We start from the raw sequence: 19255 nt of genomic DNA, 5'->3' as shown, positions 1-19255 counted from the left end.
CTCTTCAGTAACCTTCCACCATTCCACACATGATGTTGCCTTCAAAGGACCAGCCTCTCATAACAACATGCCCAAAATATGAGTCAGAATTTCATCTCCTCTAAGGAGCACACTGGCAGCACTTCCTCCAACACAGATTTGTTTGTTCCTTTGGCAATCCATGAATATTCAGCACTCTTCTCCAACACCACAACTCAGTCATCAATTCTTCTCCTGTCATCCTTATTCATTGTCCAGCTCTCAGATGCAAAGCAAGTGATTGGGAAGATTATGACTTTAATCAGATGAACCTTAGTCTTTAACATCATTGCTCTTTAGGACTCTGGAGAGATCCTGACAGCAGACTTTCCCAGTGCTATACCTCTCCCAATCTCCTGACTGCTGGCATCAAGGATGTTGTCTATAGATTCAAGCAAGATAAAATATTTGACAATTTTAATCTTTTCTTCATCTCTCATGATGTTGCCCTTTGGTCCATTGGTGAGGATTTTTATTTTTTGATGTTGAGATATAATCCACATTGAAGATTACAGTCTTTGATCTTCTGCAACAAGTGCTTCAAGTCTTTCTTATATTCAGCAAGCAAAGTTGTATCATCTGCATAACAGATTGTTGATGAGCCTTCCTCCAATCCTGCTGTCACACTCTGGTTCATAGTCTATGAATGCTTTGCTCAGCATAAATACTAAATAGGTATGGAGAAAGGCTAAAGCCCTGATGCATACCTTTTCTGATTTTAAACCGTGTAGACTTCAGAGCTGTTGTACATAAGGTCGCTATGAGTCAGCCGCAGGGGACTAAACAGCACATAACATCAATGTTTCCTTACTCTGTTTGGACAACAGCTTCTTGGTCTAGCTATAGATTTCCTATAAGCATAATTAATTGTTCTGAAATTCCCATTCTTGTAAAGGCTAGCCATAGTTTGTTAGGATCTTCACAGTCAAATGCCTTTGCATAGTCAATAAAACACAAATAGATATTCTTCTGATATTCCCTTTCAGCCACGGTCCATATGATATCAGCAATAATATCTCTTTTAAATCCAGCTTTAACTTCTGGCAGTTCTCTGTCGATGTACTATTCTGTTTTTGGAGGATCTTCAACAATATTTTGCTTGCATGTGATATTAAGGATATTGTTTGATAATTTCCACATTCTGTTGGACCACCTTTTTGGGAATGGGAACAAACAAGTATGGATCTCTTCTAGTCAGTTGGCCAGGTAACTATCTTCCAAATTTCCTGACACAGACTGGTGACCACATCCAGAACTGGATCCGTTAACATGTCGTTTGGTGTCCCATCAATTCCTGGGGCCTTATTTCTGGCCAATGCCTTAAACACAGCTTGAAGATTTTCCTTTATCACCATTGACTCTTTCTCATATTTTGCTTCCTGAAATATTTCAGTGTCAGTCAATTCTTTATTTGTATGGTGACTCTGTGTATTCCATCTATCTTCTTTTGATGCTTTCTGGAACATTCAAAAATTTTCCCCATAGCGTCGCTGAATATTGAATATTTTTTTTCCATCTCTTTGAGTTTGAGAAATGCTGAACAAATTCTTTTTTTATTCTCCGATTCTTTGCACATTCCATTAAAACTTTGCTTTGATTTTTCAAGCTGCCCTTTTGAAATCTTCTGCTCATATCTTTATTTTTGTTTTTTTTTATTATTAAATTTTATTAGTTTTAATGAACATTTACAGGGATTTTTGGGTTTTCATTCCTTCATTGCTGCACCATTCTCTCTACCCTCCTCCCCAGTTTGTTCTTCTTCCCCGCCATCCGAATGTCTGTTTTAATTGTCCAATTGCCACAGTGCTTGTCAAAGTCAGTTCTGATTAATCTCCTTTGTCGGTGTGTCCTTTGCCTTTCCCTATCACTCCTCCCTGAGAGAGACTTCACCCTGATTCATAAGGAAAAGGGGATGGCATATTCTCTTAGCTACTTCCTGCTGAAAAGGGACGCTGTGGGTTTCAGGGTGAAGATCTTCTCTCACTACTCTAAAGGGCCCCTTTGGCAGTAGGAAACACATAGACTATTATGGAGATTGATTTTGGAATTTAGATGCACTCTTATTGATTGTGCTTGGCCGTACATGTTCATATCCTTGAAGATGTATCATGGGGGTGTTGCAACCTAGAAGACACAAATTTGACTAACAAGTTATAAGTACATGAGTCAAAAATTATGGAAAAGTAAAAGAAAGGATTCTTTCATTGTTTTACAGACCGTCCCCCAGGTCCCCTCCACCATGTAGCCCTTGCTCTAGACTCCTGTGACGACAGAAATACCTAGTTATATATCTCTTTTAAAGAGTTTTCTCCGTCCTCTGTTTCAGTGCAGTATACATTATTGAACCCATCTTACTCAGTCTCTCCCCAACCCCAAGGACAGTCCCATTCTACAACAGTGGCATCATGTAATATTTGTCCTTTTGTGACTGGGATATTTCACTCAGCATAATGTTCTCCAGAGTCAACCATTTTGAGTAATATTGCATGAGTTCCTTGGTTTTTAATGCAGCATAGTATTCCATTGTTTCTGCTCATATCTTATAGTTTGGCATCTTTTCCCTTTGTTTTGGCTTCTTGATACTTTAGTACAGATTTCAGAGTACCCCCCAACCCCCCAGTTATGAGTTTTATTAGCAAAGTAGTAGGTTATAATTCACTATCAGGAAGGACTCAGGACAGCTTCTCCTCAGCTGTGTTCAAAGGTAACTTCTCTCTGACCTTCAGCTTCTCAGTTTGGGGCCTTTTGGTGTCTGTCTTGCTCTGAGATGTGTTATAAAGCTTTTTCGTTGCATTGAGAAGTGCCAGAGGCAACCCACAACACTAGCAAGCCTCTTGCCTAAAGGAATTGAGACCATAATGCAGTCTCCTGATTGTGCTGTCTCAGCTACCATAGTTTCTCTGTCAAAGTTTCTTGCTATCTCTCACTGTCTGGTATTACAAATCTCTTTGTGTCCTCAATCTAGGAGGTTTTCAGCAACAGATATTATGGCTCCAGAGGATTGCTCCATGCCTGACTCTTCTTCCTTGGAAGTCTTGAAGTCTTCCTCTATTGCTCTGGGATTGGCTTTATTTTAAGCCTCTACACAACTTGAACTCCCTGAGTTGATTTAACTCTGACTGATAGAAACCCTGCACTGGTTCTGAGGCTATAAATGTTAGCAGAGGGAGATGGAATATGTCTCTTCCTCAGAGCAGCTGGGGATTTCAAATCACTGGGAATACACACACAACCTCAGAGTCTCTTCTGACACTCACTTTGGTCTTTTCTTTCTCCTTTGTCTGTAATGACTTTTAGCTGTTTTCATGAATGATATCTTTAATATCACCCCACAATTCATCTGGCCTTTGATCCTTAGTGTTCAATGCAGAATAAATAGAAAAAGAGATGGAGGTGGGGGTCCTTCTTGTTTTCATCCAAGGATAGTTTGAGTGTGTATACTTTTCTGTATCAAAGGAGTTCCTTCCACGTATTAAAGGTGAAGAGCGACACACATGAGAAGATTAGGCATGAGTCAACACAATAATTCACACCAAATATATGAGACAGCTATAAATAAAACTTTTGGTATAAGGTTAAGGCCTAGAATTACTAATTTCTTTGTGGAAATGATAAAACAGGCACAGAGCAGAGAGCAAGGGAGGGGAGGAGGTTCTCTGACCTCTGTTTTTGTGAATATTCAATGAAGTGTTGTCTAAACCCCAAGTTACTACTAAATTAAGAAATGGGCATTGGCATGATGAAAAGGAAAAATGCCAGAGAGATGATACAGCACACAGAGACACGTGCTGCCTGGCTTTAGCACAGTTCAGTACAGCTGGGCAGAAAAACAGAGAGAAAGAAGAAGAAAAAAATGGGGTGTAGGGAGTCATAAAGGAGACAAAAACTCTCAAAGGAAAACTTGCATTTGTATAGGAGAATATGTCATCAGCACTCCTCCGACTTAAGGTGCATAGGGAACAGTGTGCTCCTGTTAAAATGGAATCGTGACTCAAGAGTCGTGCCTGGGGTGAGAGACAGGCTCTAGTCAGTGGACTGCACTTGAATGGCAGTGTTAGCGAAGGCTTATCAAAGCCAACAGGAATGTTCCCCTTGTCCCAGCTTCTGACCCAGGCCATCCTACCACCATCACTGTTGCTGTTGTCAGCCTTTGCAACTGGTAGGAAGATTGTATTTCTTGGTTGATGAAGTTGCTGGCACACACATCACACACACACACACACACACACACACACACACACACAGGAGCGAACAAGGTATAAACTAGAAGGAAGGGCATCGATAAAAGGAAGAGAAGGACAAGAAGGCAGAGTTTGAATATTCACTGTATTCAAGGTTTTATTTAATCATTTTGTGCCTTGGATTCCAACTCTATGAAGTGGGTGTAGTATTAACTCTTAACTCAAAGGTTATTGCAATTATTAAATTACTAAATGTTTCATCCTTTTCCCCCTTTTTAAAATTTTTGTTAATTTTAATGAAAGTTTACAGAGACTTTAGATTTCCATTTATTCATTGTTGCACTTTTCTCCCTACCTACCCCTCCCCCTCACTTAGCTCTTCTCTTTGTAAAGTAAAAGAAAAATTCTTTCCTTGCTATACAATCCTTTCGTCCTCTGAAAGCATTAGCTTTCCTCATTATCAATTCCACAGGGGGATAGATGAGAGTTTTCACAAAAGTCATGCGTTCATCATACACTCATGAGTGCCCACTCAACAGGGAGTTGGCTTGGACTTACCTCGTTTATGTTGAGATGAATGACTTCTTCGTTCTTTGCACTCAGAGTCTGGAACACTCCTGGTAGGAGAGACATGGGAAAGGCATCATTGTTGAGATAACTTGAACATTTCCAGCATTATTTCCAGCCACTGTGGGGCCTCTCTGTGAAGTCTGTGAGTGAGCTCTTCCACCTCAACTCCATTCTCTGAAGTGGCAGGCTGGGCCCTCTCCAAAGGGAAGCCCTTTGAATTCTTGTGATTGCTATAAGCTTGGCAGCCTTAGGAGTGTGTGAAATGTGATACCATCTGCAATACACCACCCAGCCCAATCCCACGTCCCAAACCCCCATATATTTGAATTGTTGGCTGAAACTCCACTGAATAATATGCATTTCCTGGGCTGGTGATTCTTAAATTCACAAAGTTATCTTAGTTATCTGGTGCTGTGATGACATGTGTAACACATTGATAGACTATCTGCTACCTCTTTCTCCATTCTACTCCTATCTCTTAAACCTATGTGTTTAAACACTTCTATTCAGTGTGCTTCTTGATAGGTACTGATAAATACTTCCATTTTGTTATGCTGTTTTTTTGTGTGTGCGTGTGTGTAACTGATTTTTTTGGTTCTGCTTAATTTTCTGCATTGAGGTTTTTTTGTTTATTGATTTTATTTTTTTTCCCTTTGTTGTTGATTTATGTGGATTGAGTCTATGATTTTCCTCCTTTTTGTTTGATGAATTGTTGTTTAGGCTTATTAATTTTCTTTGTGCTTAGTCTGTTATTTTCCTTTACCTTCCTACACTTAAATCTATTTATTTCTTGAGATCATGTAGAAATTCTACAACTGTATTATTTATCCTCTTTCTGTTTTTAGGTTGTTACCATTTGAAAATTGGTATTTCTGGTTCTGCATTTTCACTTTTATAGCTTTATATTAATTCTTTGATTTATTTGCCTGGGTTGGTTTTTGTTGTCATTTTATGCTGTGACTGACTCATAGTGACCCTATGCAGAAGAGCTCCGAACCCTTCCCTATCCTGAGACAATCTCTTTGACGCACCTAACTCCATTACCCCAGTGACTGAGTCAGTCCATCCTATCCAGAGTCTTGCTCTCTTGCACTGTCCTTCCATCCTTCCAAGCATGATTTCCCTCTCCAAGGACTGGCAAATCCTGACCAAATGCCCAAAGTATGTCAGATGGAGTTTCAAAATCCTTGCCTCCAAGGAGCAGCCTGGTTTCACCCTCTCTAGGACAAACCTGTTTGTTCTCTTGGCAGTCCGTGGTGTATGCTCAATACTCTTCTCTAGCACCATAACCCAAGGGATCAATTCTTCTTCTGTTATCTTTAGTCATTGTCCAAATCTCTGATGCATAGAAAGTAATTGTGAAGATCATGGCCTGGGTCAGCAAATTGTTGGTTGATGTTGTTGGAATGTTTCTTATAAGGTTGGTCTGTTTTCACAAATTCCTTTAATGTCTGCTTTTCTTGGAATGTTCTAATTCCATCGTTGTATTTGAGAAACAGTTTTATGGAATATACGAACCTTTGTTTGACAGTTCTTTTCTTTCAGAATTTTATCTATGTCTTCCCATTATCTTCCTGCTTGCATGGTTTCTGACAAGAAATCAGACTTTATTGTTCCTTTATAAGTGACATTTCATTTTATCCCCCGACATAATTTCTGAGATTTTTTTTTTTTACTTTGTTTTTGTAGAGTTTGACTATGTTATGTCTTGATTACTTTCTTTGGGGGAGGTGTGTGTCCTGCATGGGGGTCTTTGAGCTCTTTGATAAAAAGCCTCTCATCTTTAATTTTCTGCCAAGAAATCTTCAAAAATCGTCTCTGTACTTTTTCTTGGTCTCAGAAACCCAATAGAATCTATTGATTGTATCCTAAATAACGGTTAGATTAACTTCATTTTCCCCCTGCTGTTTCCTCATACAGATATCTAAGAATTAGTCCAGTATGTTGCTGATTCTAGCCTTCATTGATTCAATTTTACTTCTCTGTCCTTACATTAAGTTATCTATTTCTGATATTGTAGTGTTAATCTACTGGTTTTCTAGGTGCTATTTTTGTATTGCTTCTAACTATATATTTTGTTCTTGTATGGTTTCCCTGAGTTACTCTAGAGGTTTTTCTGTTCTCCCCAATTTCAATATGTCTTAAATTCATTATTATCATCTCTCCTTCAGATGTCTTTTCTCCCTTTTCATTTTTTGACCACTTGCTTGAACCATCTTGTTGTTTTTTGTTTGTTTGTTTAAATAGCATTTGATGCTATCTGCTGTCTCTACTATGTTAGAGCTGCAGCTTTGTGCTGACCGTCAGTGCCTTCTCTGGAGGTCAGGGCAGGAGGTCTTTGTGGTTCTGGTCTATGTGTGACTTTGGCATTGTCTTTTGTCTATGGTTCCTCTCACTAGTGGATATGGTTAACATTCCTCTTTCTTGTGAATATGGTGGGTTACAATCATCTTGTGAGTCATCAATGGTTGAGCTTGTACATACTTCCTTATCACATCGAATGTAGGTGTTTTAGAGTTTCTTTCCTTAGTAACATATGTTGAGTGGTCCGTGGGGTTTTTCCAGGGTGCTACCAGGTAGTACATTTGCTAGAGAGCATGGCAGGTTTTCTATATAGTCACAGAGTGGCAGTTCTATCCAGGGGGCTGGGTGTGTCCTCTTCACAGACAAATTGTAAGATTCACTGCAACCCAGTGATTGTTGGGTGTCAGCAGAGAGCTATCTGCCTGTGTGTGGATGTGTTCTGTGGAGAATGCACCTGGTGATGACTAGGGATGGATGCACCTGCTGACCAGGCAGTCATTAGAAGAAGTGTGTCTGCTAGCCACTGGACTAGGGTACGAGGCACACCTGTGGTTGCTGGGTGCATTTCTGACTACAGGGTGGGAGTGAGAGACCACAATGGTTATTAGGCAGTGGACACAGGCACTGTCCCACCAGTTTCCAGTAATTGGGCTGCAGGTGTGTCCCGGCAGGTTTCTGGGCAGTTGAGTGCAATCTTGCGACATGCTACCTGTAGGTAGGTGCTCTCTCATCAGTATCCAGGCTGCACATGCTCTTACTCCAGTCACTGGGTAGTGGACATGCTCCTGCATCAAGCTGCAGGAACATTATCACCAGGCCACAGGAATGCTCTTGATGGTCACCAATCAGTGGATGTACTCCCATTACCTGCTGGATGCAAATATGCTCCTACTGGTCTCCTAATTGGGTGGGCTAGGGGCTGCTCTCTGGGCTTGGATGAGGCAGTGCTCCCATCTGGCTGTCTTAGGTCACCAGGGTCTGGCTGGTTTAAAGGCACACATGCGCATGCGTGTGTGTGTGTGTGTGTGTGTGTGTGTGTGTACATGAAAGTTAGCTGATTTGGCCTCTCTAGAAGCTTCCCTGTAGCTCTTTTATTCAGCGGGTGTTTTCTGACCAGATGGTGAGGCTCCAGTGCTGGTGAATCGACCCCTCTCCAGTTCCTGGCTCACTCTCCTCTCTGTGGCTGGCAGGATCACTGGAGCTCTTGCCTAGTTGTCCCGTATGTTTCCTTTTGAGCCTGGCATATGTCCGGTCCACTTCATTTTGAGCCTAGTTTATTTACACAGTATCTCCTCCTGTTGTGAGTTCTGTGCAGGCTGCTTTTCTATGCTCCTTACTGAAGAATGCTATCTTCTTTGACCCAAGATATTGCCTCTGGGCTGAGGTGGCTGGGAAGGTGCAGAAAGTCTGTACATCTCCACATTCATGTGTTTCTTTCTGTCTCTCCTTCCAGTTGGAGTTCAGTCTAATTCTTCATCCTTTAATTTGATTTTCAGTGTTCCGATGTTGTCACTTCTGTCTGTTTTACTTGGTTTCTTGAGATTTTTATGTTAGGAGGATATTCAGGCAAAGGATACAGGCTGGGGTTCCTTCATCATTATGAATGTTGTAGGTCTCTCCAAAGAAGCAATTGCTTGAAACATTTCTTGAAGTCTCCTATCAAACACACACCAGGGAGTGCAGGGCAGGACTGGCTACATAATTTGCTAAACTCAATTCAAAAGGAGTATCAGAGCCCTTGTTGAAATGTTACGAAGAGTTTTCAGATGGCAACAACAGACCCTTCATGCAAGCACTGGCCTGAGTGGCATCTGCAACTGGCCCCTGGTCCTGCACTTCCAGCTTCCTGGACATCTTATATTCCACTTCACTGTGACCATGGCTCTGTGAGAGCCGGACAGATATGGAAGCAAACCCCCAGCTCTAAAGACCATCCAAACATCATCTTTCCATGGTTGGGTTGGTTTGTTTTTTGTTTTGTTTTGATTTTTTTCCTGTAACAAATCTTTTTTCCGAGAACAAGGCAACTGTGTCAATGTCTAGGGCAGCTTATAAAACACACAGAGGAATTCCTGATTATATGAGCAGTAATATATCTGACCTAAAAAGAGACTTTTCCTCAGAGATGGAAATCTATCCTAGCCCTATCACTTTGCTGCAAAGGTATTGAACATAATGAATGATTTTATAAGAAATGTTCTTATAAAGTAGAAAAGAGTCAGAAACTTGGAACCAATGCTTAGCTAGCCATTTTCCAAAAATCCAAACTAACTGCTGACAAGTCAGTTTTGACTCATAGGGGTGTCTGTCTAATTTCCCAGGCTGTGAATGGCAATGGGAGGAGACTCCCCACATCTCTCCTGCAGAACTGTTGGTGGATTCAGACTACTAGAGACACACAAGCCTGTGCGTTAGCAACTCACTGCAGACTGCCACCCGAGCTTCCTGCTAATCACCCAGGCTCACTACAAGTCAAGTGGCACCATTAGGGCCCCCTGGACACTCACGGCTTGCATTCTCAAGTCGGACTAGGCAGTTGAGGAAGTCATCAAAGCCCAGTTGAAGCTCGTCATCTGCGTATCTGAGGATGATCAGCTGCAGGAGATGACTGCTCAGCTGAAAACCTGCAGAGGGATTAGACAGACCCAGGACCCATATCTGAGTTCCAAGACACTGTCCTCCCTGGGCACTCCCAGTCAGGAACAGGAGGAGGCAGTGAAGGAGGCTGAAATGTAGACCCAAGCCAGTATGTAGTGGTTGACAATGGATAGAGAAATGGAAACAGTATAAATCAGGAAACAGTATAAATCATGACTAAAGAATTCTAATTAGATGTAGAGTCTGCTGTTCACAAGCCACAGTTCAGCAAAGGTGGCACAAAATATGTGACTGGAGCCTAGAGGCCCAGGTCAAGTCCAGCGTCCACGGGCCTCTACATGCTCTGAACGCTTTGTGCTGATCCTGGTCAGAAAGCAGAGATCAGAAGAGGGTCATCTACCAATGAGTACTGCACAAGTCGGCTTGGCCAGAATGCCCCTAGTGAGAGGCCTCTGGGAGCAAACTAAATTCCCTTGGGTGCATTTTTGCAATTCCTGCCAAGCCAAAGGTGGGTGATTTTAATCTGTGGCTGTTAGGCCTGGTTTTAATAGTTTTTGGTCAAACATTCTTCTAAGTGGCATAGCTCTGGTCTGTCCATTTGCTGTTTAGAGGTAACTCGTGGTTGCTGTGATGCTAAACACTGTGACACTGATGTATCAAATGTGATAATGATTACCCACAGTGGACAGTGTTTGGTGGAGCTCCCCAATTAAAACAAGCTTGGTATGAACAGACACTTCACCAAAGAAGACATTCAGATGGCCAACAAGCACATGAAGAAATGTTCAAAGTCCCTAGCTCTAAGAGAGATGCAAATCAAAACAACTATGAGATATCATCTCACCCCAGTCAAAATAGCAAAATATAACAGAATAGCAAGCAACAAATGCTGGCAAGGATGTGGAGAAACTGGAACTCTTATTCACTGTTGGTGGGAATGTGAGATGGTGCAACCACTGTGGAAGGCAGTGTGGCGCTTTCTCAAAAAATTGCAAATAAAGATACCATTTGACCCAGCAATCCCTTTACTGGGAATATACCCCAGAGAGACCATGTCTGCCATCCAAGTAGATATATGCACACCCATGTTTATTGCAGCTTTTTTTACAATAGCAAAGAGTTGGAAGCAGCCTAAGTGCCCATCAACAAATGAATGGATAGAGAAGCTGTGGTATGTATATCCACACAATGGAATACTACAACACATAGAAAAACAAGGAACTCATGCAATATTATTCAAAATGGGTGACCCTGGAGGACATTATGCTGAGTAAAATATCTCAGTCACAAAGGGACAAATACTGCATGGTGCCACTGTTGTAGAATGGGTCTGACATCAGGGTGGGGGTGTGACAGAAAAAACTGGATAAATTATGTATATTGTATTGAAACAGATGAGGGAAAGAACAGATTAGAAGTGATATATGATTATTATGGTTAGCACAGGAATCCAGAATTAAGGTTGCATAGAGAAGTGTACTCGGGGTGGGGGGTGGGGGGAAGGGACGTGGGAATTGTATACTAATGAAGGAATTTTTTTTTTCTCTTGGAAGGGGAAGCGAGCTGGTGGGGAGGGGTGGACAGGGAGAAAAGTGCGGCAATGAATGAATGGAAATCCAAAACCTCTGTAAATGTCTATTAAAATTAATAATAATAAAAAAAGATTGCCTAATGTCAAACAACACAATGTCACCAATTGTATGATGTTTCCCCCTGGCACACCATTTTAATAACTGGTGATTTCTGCTAGAGAGAAATGCTCATGAGAGGATTTGGAACATTTTATATGCATAATAATCTTTCACACCTTCCCTCAATGCTGATTTTTAAAAATAAAGCAAAATGAAACAAACAACAAAAAATAGTTTTCAGACAAGTGATTCTGACTCAAGGCAACCTCATGTGTTGCTTAGTAGAACATTGCCTCATAGGGTTCTCAAGGCTGTGATGTTTCAGATGTAAACTTCTAGGCTTTTATTCCCAACTGCAACTTCTTGTTATGTGCCTTGGAGTTGTCTTCAACTCGTAGTGAGCCTATGTACAACAGCTCTGAACCCTGCTCTATTTCGAGCACATTTCATTGTCTCTGACACACTTATGCCCATTACCCCAGTCACTCAGTCAATCCATATCATCCAGGGTCATCTTCTCTTGCAGATTCTTAAGTTTAAGCAAATAAATAAAACGTTTCTAGTTCTGGGATCTCGATACAAGAATTGCTCTTGTAATGTTGAATAACAAAATACAGTCAATGGATGTTTGAGGTGAAGGGAATGGGAAGGATCTTTGGGGAAAAATAATGTATTCAAACTTTGTAAATAAATCAGAATAAAATAAAAAAAAAAACAAACAAACAAAAAAAAACAAGCTTGGAAGCAGGAGTGGCATCCACTTCCAAAATAGCTTGCCTCTGGAAACTCTATGAAGTAGAGAAATGATGAAAGTCACACAAGTGTTCAGGTCTTTTGTTCATAGGGTCATTATGAGTCATCTTTGACTCAATGGCACTTAACAATGACAACAACCACCACCACAACCAAAGCTGCATAGTAGTTAAAAGTGCCGGGAACAAGCATGGGCTATGAAATCTGCTCTGCCACTATCAGTGAATGAACAACCAGGGAAAATGTGAATGGTTTGAGACCCAGCTTGTGGGGCAGTACTGTGAAGTCTCCATGAAGTCTGTGATGGGCTGTGGAAGCAGATGACAAGGGACAAAAAGCACCTGGCGTGGGGTTGGGACATCAGCTACATCAGCAAACTTCTCGGGAGTCTCCTCACCTGCTACTTTGAGTGCAAGCCGCAGCTCGTAGGAAGACATGGTGCCAGACTTATCTGCATCGAACTCAAGGAACAGGTTCTATGGGGAGGAGAGCAGAGATACTGACTGAAAACACCTTCTATGACCTTCCTACCACAAATGGGCACTGACAGGCCACAGGGGTACCGATGGGGAGTGGTTGATGAGGTGACCCAAAATTGTTGATATTTTCTTTCACTTCTGGGTTTTGGATTTTGGTGTTTTTGTTTTTGTTTTCCTTTTTATTTGAGAGGATGCTCTGTGGTACCCCCTCGAGTGCCAGAATGTTATAAAAATCTCTCCTCTTTCTCTTTGATAAACACAAATCCTCCAGCCTGCAGTGTCTTAGCTTTTAAAATCCACTGCTCTAGGCTGTGGCCAGCTTCCTATGGTTAAGCCCTGGACATGGTTACGTACAATCCACTTCTTCAGCTTGTCCCAGAACACTTTGAATTCATCAAATTCTAATTTTCCGTTGCCACTCGTCTATGTCCACATGGTTAAGGAAGACATGAGTCGTGTTTCAGTCACCAAGGATCCTCAGGGGACTTGAGATCTGGGGACTTTAAAGGGAGCGGTATGATGGCCCAGGAACACCCTGCCCGGCACATTATTGCTGCTGTTAGATGCCTGAAAGTCAGTGCTGACTCTGGCAACCTCATGGCCAGTGGGACTGGAGCACTGTGACGCACAGAGTTCTCGATGGCTGACTTTTGGAAACAGATTGTCTGCCTGCGATTTCATGACCCACCTTGGGTCTGCGGGTTTTGCTCAACTGTTCAGTATCACAGCAACAAGGAAGCCTCCCCTGACAGACACGGAGTGGCTGCACATGAGGTTAGTGGGCCAAAAATCAAATCCTAGTCTCCAAGAATAAAAGAGATTCCTACCACTGCTCCCCCACTGGCATGGATGGCACAAAACCAGGTCCTCAATAAGAACTGTGATGGTTTTGATTCTTAAACCATGAGTCTCTGAAGAAGGAAAAGACCTCAAACCTCTTCAATGTCTTGGATGGTGCCTCAAAGGGGCAAGCAGGCTCTCATTGATGAGCCTCCCTCCTCCCCCTCCCCCTCACCCACCCACGGTGATTGGTTCTGTATCTCAATTCTGTCCCAGAGCGCAATTCTAGCTTCTCAAGACTTGGGGTTTCCACCAAGAAGACCACCTTACTGGTTAAGGTGATCTAGAAAAAGCTGCAGCAAAGGAAGACACTGTACACAATGCCCAGATTAACAACACTTCTGCTCAAGCATTTGGAAGGATACGTCCATTAGAGAAATGATGTTTTTGCAGGAATTCAGGCTCAGCTTCTTGAACTTGATGTCCTTTTCTGAAATCACACATGGAAATGGAATTAGATGACCTCAAAGTCAACACGTCCTAGATTCTACTTTGTTGAGGGCTTATCAATGTGGTGGGACCCTGATCCACGCTGTTGGTGGCCTGTTGGCATGACCTCCTCTGGAAGAAAAACACTGCCAATTGGGGAAATAGCCCTTAAAATGTGAATACCATTTTATTGATCTTAGTTTAAGAATCTCAAACAATCAGATAAGCACACAAAAAATTTGAAATGAAGATTGTATCACTAAGTTAGTTATAATTATCTCAAAAAATGGTAAATTGCATATGAGGAGATTGTCCCTTTTTCCCTTGTGGAGAAACTGGGGGATTCAAACCACCTATCTTTGGGTTGACAATGCCACTCCTTACCCACTAGGTCACCAGAGCTCCCTGACAAAATTGTATCTACAATTTAATGTTACTTGTGTGTGTGTGAGAGAGATGGTGGCTTATTATGGGTAGTGAGGCTCTTAGCAGTTTTTATATCTGCTCGTAGATTTTCTGCATTACTTACGAACTTCCTACAATGGACCTGTGTAATTTTTGTAATCAGGAAATGAACAATGGAAATTATACCTAAAATCACCCTGGAAAGTAGACCTGAGCTCTGAGAGGCCGGAGACGTGGTGGCGCTGAGGGACACAAAGGCAGCAAGTCTGCCCAGCGGTTCCCGGGACCAGGCAGCAACTTACTTTTTTGCAGCACAGCATTTAAAACGTATTCCAGTTCCTCTGCTGTCACCTCCATGTCCTACGGAAGTGGAGACAATGGACTTTTTTGACATTCAGCACCTTATTTTTTTAGAGTCTCTGCAGGTTCTGAGCTTCAGTGAGCTTAAGGGTTGAGCTGGTCCTCAGTATCACCTTTGTGTAACTGTGGACATGAAGTCAACCAACTCCTGGAAGAAGAAGCACCTGATAGACTGTTAGATGCTTCTTACAGGAGAGAAAGTCTGGAAACATGTTTATAGTTCCATGCAAGAGTGGGTTATCCAATAAGCAAGGGAAACCTGTATTTACCTCGCACTGGATAGGCTATCCTCTTCCTTCTATTGTTGTTGCTGTTAGGTGCTGTTGGATCTAGTACAACTCATAACAACCGTAGGAATGATAGATCTGAACCCTGTCCTTTCCTGTACTGTCCTCATAATCTCTCACACACTTGAGTCCATTGCTGCTGTCACTGGGTCAATCCATCTAACTGCGGGTTTTCTTCCTGACATTTCACCTTTATGACACCCCTTTCCAAAGAATAATTTCTCTTAAAAACATGTCCAAAGTATGTTGTTGTTAAGTGTCATCGAGTTGACTCATAGTGACCCTCAGAACAGCAGATCTGAACTCTGTCCTATTCTGCACCATCCTTCTCATCTTTGACATATTTGACTCCATTGTTGCAGACACTGTGACAATGTAAGATCCTTTCATTGAGGATCTTCATCTTCTTCGCTGACCCTCTACTTTTCCAAATATGATGTCTCTTTCTGAGAAATAGCCTCTTCTAACACGTCCAAAATGTGTGAGAAGAAGCTTCACCATCTTTGCCTACAAGAAACATTCTGATTGTATTTTCTCTAAGACATAGCTGAAGTCCATTGACATATTGGAAGTCCATGGGCTATTCAGCAGTCTTCAACATCACAACTCAAACGCATCAATCCTTCTCCTGACATCCTTATTTATTGTCTAGCTCTCGGATGAATAGCAGGTGCTTGGAAAGACTGTGGCCTGAGTCAGATCCACCTTAGTCTTTAAACTGATATCATTGCTCTTTAGGACTTTGGAGAGATCCCTGAAGCAGACTATCCCTATGCTAAAAATCTCCTGATCTACTGACTGCTGGTACTAAGGGTATTGCTGTAACTCCGAGTAAGATGAAATCATTGACAATTTCAATCTCTCCATCTATCTAGTGATCCAGTGGTGAGGATGTTTCTTGTCTTGAAATTGAGATGTAATCCATGTTGAAGGCTATAGTGCTTGTATGTTGTTGTGTACCATAGAGTCATAATTGACCCATACCTGACCATTGCATGGGAGGAGATTGACCATCTTTTTCCCGTGGAGAAGCTGGTGGCCTCAAACCATGTGCCTTCATGATTGCAGTGCAACTCCTTGCCACTAGGTCACAAGAGCTCCCTACCCAAGCTCCATATTGAAGGCTGCAGTGCTTGTATTTTATTTTTGTTGTTGTTATGTGCCATCGAGTCGCCTGCGACTCACAGCAACTCTATGTATATTAGCTCTGAAGCAGCCCTATCCTGAGCCAATCTCATCATCTCTGAAGACCTAAACCCATTATTCCAGTCCTTGAGTCAGTCCATCTCTTCCTGGGTATTCCTCTCCTGTGCTGTCCCTTCACTGTTCCAAGCATGATATCCCTCTCCAAGGACTGGGCCCTCCTGACCACATGCCCAAAGTATGTGAGACAGAGCCTCAAAATCCTTACCTCCAGGGGGCATCCTGGCTTCATCCTCTCTAGGATAGACTTGTTTGTTCTACTGGCAGTCCATATATATTCAATATTGTTCTCCAGCACCACAATTCAAAGGCGTACACCAATCCTTCTTCTGTCATCCTTAATTATTGTCCAGCTCTCGGATGCATAGCAAGTAATTGCAAAGACCATGGCCTGGATCAGACACACCTTAGTCTCCAGAGTGACATCATTGCTCTTCAGTACTCTAGAGAGGTCCCTGACAGCAGATCTCCCCAATGCAATTCATCTTTTATTTCCTGACTGCTGGTGCCAAGAGTGTTGATTGTGGAACCAAGCAAGCTGAAGTTATCAACAATCGCAATCACTTCTCTGTCCATCATGAAGCTGTCAATAGGCCTAGTGGTGAGAATCTTTGTATTCTTGACAATGAGGTGCAATCTATATTGAAGACTACAGTCCTTGGCCTTCTGCAGCAAATGTCTCATGTCCTTCTCAGTTTCAGTAAGCAAGGTTGTGTCATCTTTATAACACAGGTTCTAACCTGGTGCCACATTCCTCCTCATAAAGTCCAGCCTCCTAAATGATCTGTTCTTCATATAGATAGAAAAGGTATGGAGGTAGAATGTATCCCTGATGCACACCATGCAGTATTTCCCTACTCTGTTCTGACTACTGCTTCCTGGTCCAAGCATAGGTTTCACATGAGTACAACCATGTGTTCTGGGATCCCCACTCTTCACAAGGTTACCACAATTTGTTGTGATCCACACAGTCAAATGTCTTTGCATAGTCAATGAAACAGATAAACATTCTTCTCATACTCTGTTTTCATCCAAGATCTATCTAACATCGGCTATGATGTCCCGAATGCCATGACCTCTTCTAAACTTAGCCTGCATATCTGGCAATTCTCTGTTGATATACTGTTCTAGTAATTTCTGGACAATTTTTAATAAGTATCTTGCTTACATGTGATATTAGTGATGTCATTCAATAATTCTCTACACTCTATTGGTCTCCTTTTTTTTTGGAATGGGAATGGATACAGATTTCTTCCAATCAGTTGGCCAGGTAGTTATCCTCCAGATATCTTGGCAGAAGCTAGTGAGCACATCAGGACAGCATCTGTTTGCTGAAATATGTCAATTGGTATTCCATCAATTCCTGGGGACTTGTTTAGGGAAAAAAAAATTTCTTCAGAGCAGCTCAAAATTTCTCTGTCATCACCATGGGCTCTTGATCATGAAATTCTGCTGTGTCAGCCAACTTTTTTTGGTATAGTGCCTCTGTGTACTGCTTCCATCTTCTTTTGTTGTTTCCTGGGTCATTTAATATTCTGCCTTCAGCACCCTTAAGTATTGCAACTCAAGGCTTGAATTTGTTCTTAGGGACAGCAAATTTGAAAAAGTACTTTGATCCTATAGGAAGGTGCTGTAAGCTTGGGAATGGGACAGATACTAGACATGACAGGAAGCAGAATCATTGATTTAGTGAAAAGAAAAAAACCCAACAAAATTGTTTACTAATTACTAGTAAGTAAGTCCAAGTTGAGCTGGACAGTGATTAAGGATTACAAAAGAAAAATTGATGCCTTTGAGCTGTGGTGTTGGAGAAGAGTACTGAATATCCCATGGATTGACAAAAGAACAAACAGGTATGTCTTGGAGAAGGTGCAGCCAGAATGCTCCTTGGAGGCAAAGATGATGAAACTTCATCTTACATTCTTTGGCTATATAGTGGGGGAGGTTATTCCTTGGAGAGGAACATGATTCCTGGAAAGGTTGAGGGCCAGCAAAGGAGATGAAGGCTCTCATCCAGATGGATTGCCACTGTGATCACACCAATGGGCATGAGTGTGTCCGAGATTGTGGGCTTGACACAAGATAGGACAGGGTTAACATCTGTTGTATGCTGGGTCTCTGTAGGTTGTACTTGATGGCACCCCACAAGAGTAACAAGCCCCAGTAAGTGGTTTCCAACTGCTAACTCCAAGGGAGTAGAGGGAGTAGAATGTCTGGGAGGGAAGCTTCTAGCACAGACCCCCCAGGATGCTGAGCAACAGGGAGGGTGAGGAGACTCATTTTCCTTTGTTGTCTCCTGTGGCTGGCTCTGGGCTGCCTTCGTCAGGTCCTTCCTCAGGGCTACCAGAGCTGGGGCACTCCTTTAGTGTGGACATAAATACACTGTGCCAGGTGAGCCCTTCCCAAAGTGCTTGCCATTCAATAGAGGCCTCCCTGAGCAACACCCCCTTCACACAGATCAGGTGGGTGTACTGCCCTGATGGCAGAATTCAAGCTGGTGGCCTCATGAAAGCTTTCACCAGCCTTCAACGGAAAGTTTCTGGGCACATGTTGTGCTTCTTTGGTTTTTGTTACCCAATAATAGGAGCAGAATGGCATTAGAAACCTCTTTGTATGGTTATTTTTGGGGAGTCTCTCAAATGAAAAAAATTGTTCTTTGCAACCAGACCCTGAGTCGAGAAGACAACACAGCCTTTGGTACATTCATTTTGGGAAAAGCAGGCCCCTCGGATCTGGTTAGAAATGAAGGTGGGTGGGCTGGGAGAACGCAGGAGAGAGAGGGGCTGTGTGCTGTGTGCTCATACCTCGCCTGCAATGCGCTCAAACAGGGCTCGGAACTGTCGTTCATCCTCAGTCTCCTGGCTAGGTGAGGTTGGCTTTGGAGGCTAAAATACAATCAAAGTAATGTGCATAGAATACAAACTTGCCAAAAAATAGAAGGAAAGAGGAGAAGATTGCACTGGGTGAACAGTGTCTCCAGGTGAGAAACAACTGGGTCCCCATTCCCTTCCCACCTCTGTGGTAGCCTTTACCTGGAGCTTCCTGCTGGGCCAGCTCTGCAGTGTGGGGCAGTCTACAAGGACCATGTCTGACTCACTGATCCTCTCTCACCTTAGAGATGGGAAGGCTAAAAGGAGCCTGGCCTGACCCTGAGGCCAAGCTGGAACCATGGCCACAGATCCTTCATGGCTCCCTGT

The 19255-nt window shown here is 42.5% G+C and overlaps 1 protein-coding gene across 1 annotated transcript in view; it reads right to left on the bottom strand.

The window, feature by feature from the left end:
- Positions 1-3826: 3826 nt before the first annotated feature.
- Positions 3827-19255, bottom strand: part of CAPN9 (calpain 9) — an 89015-nt gene continuing 73586 nt past the window's right edge. Inside the window, exons 13-20 of the mRNA XM_006894598.1 lie at positions 18863-18943; positions 14511-14568; positions 13740-13804; positions 12889-12957; positions 12453-12531; positions 9581-9697; positions 4758-4816; positions 3827-3835 (exon numbers count right to left, since the gene is read on the bottom strand). Of these exons, the coding sequence (XP_006894660.1) occupies positions 3827-3835; positions 4758-4816; positions 9581-9697; positions 12453-12531; positions 12889-12957; positions 13740-13804; positions 14511-14568; positions 18863-18943 (537 nt within the window). The remainder of the gene's footprint in view (positions 3836-4757; positions 4817-9580; positions 9698-12452; positions 12532-12888; positions 12958-13739; positions 13805-14510; positions 14569-18862; positions 18944-19255) is intronic.

This window comes from Elephantulus edwardii, unplaced genomic scaffold (genome assembly GCF_000299155.1).
Source record: "Elephantulus edwardii isolate Elephantulus edwardi_28Jun2011 unplaced genomic scaffold, EleEdw1.0 scaffold00146, whole genome shotgun sequence".
NCBI classification, from domain to species: domain Eukaryota; kingdom Metazoa; phylum Chordata; class Mammalia; order Macroscelidea; family Macroscelididae; genus Elephantulus; species Elephantulus edwardii.
This window is presented reverse-complemented; position numbering and strand designations above follow the sequence as displayed.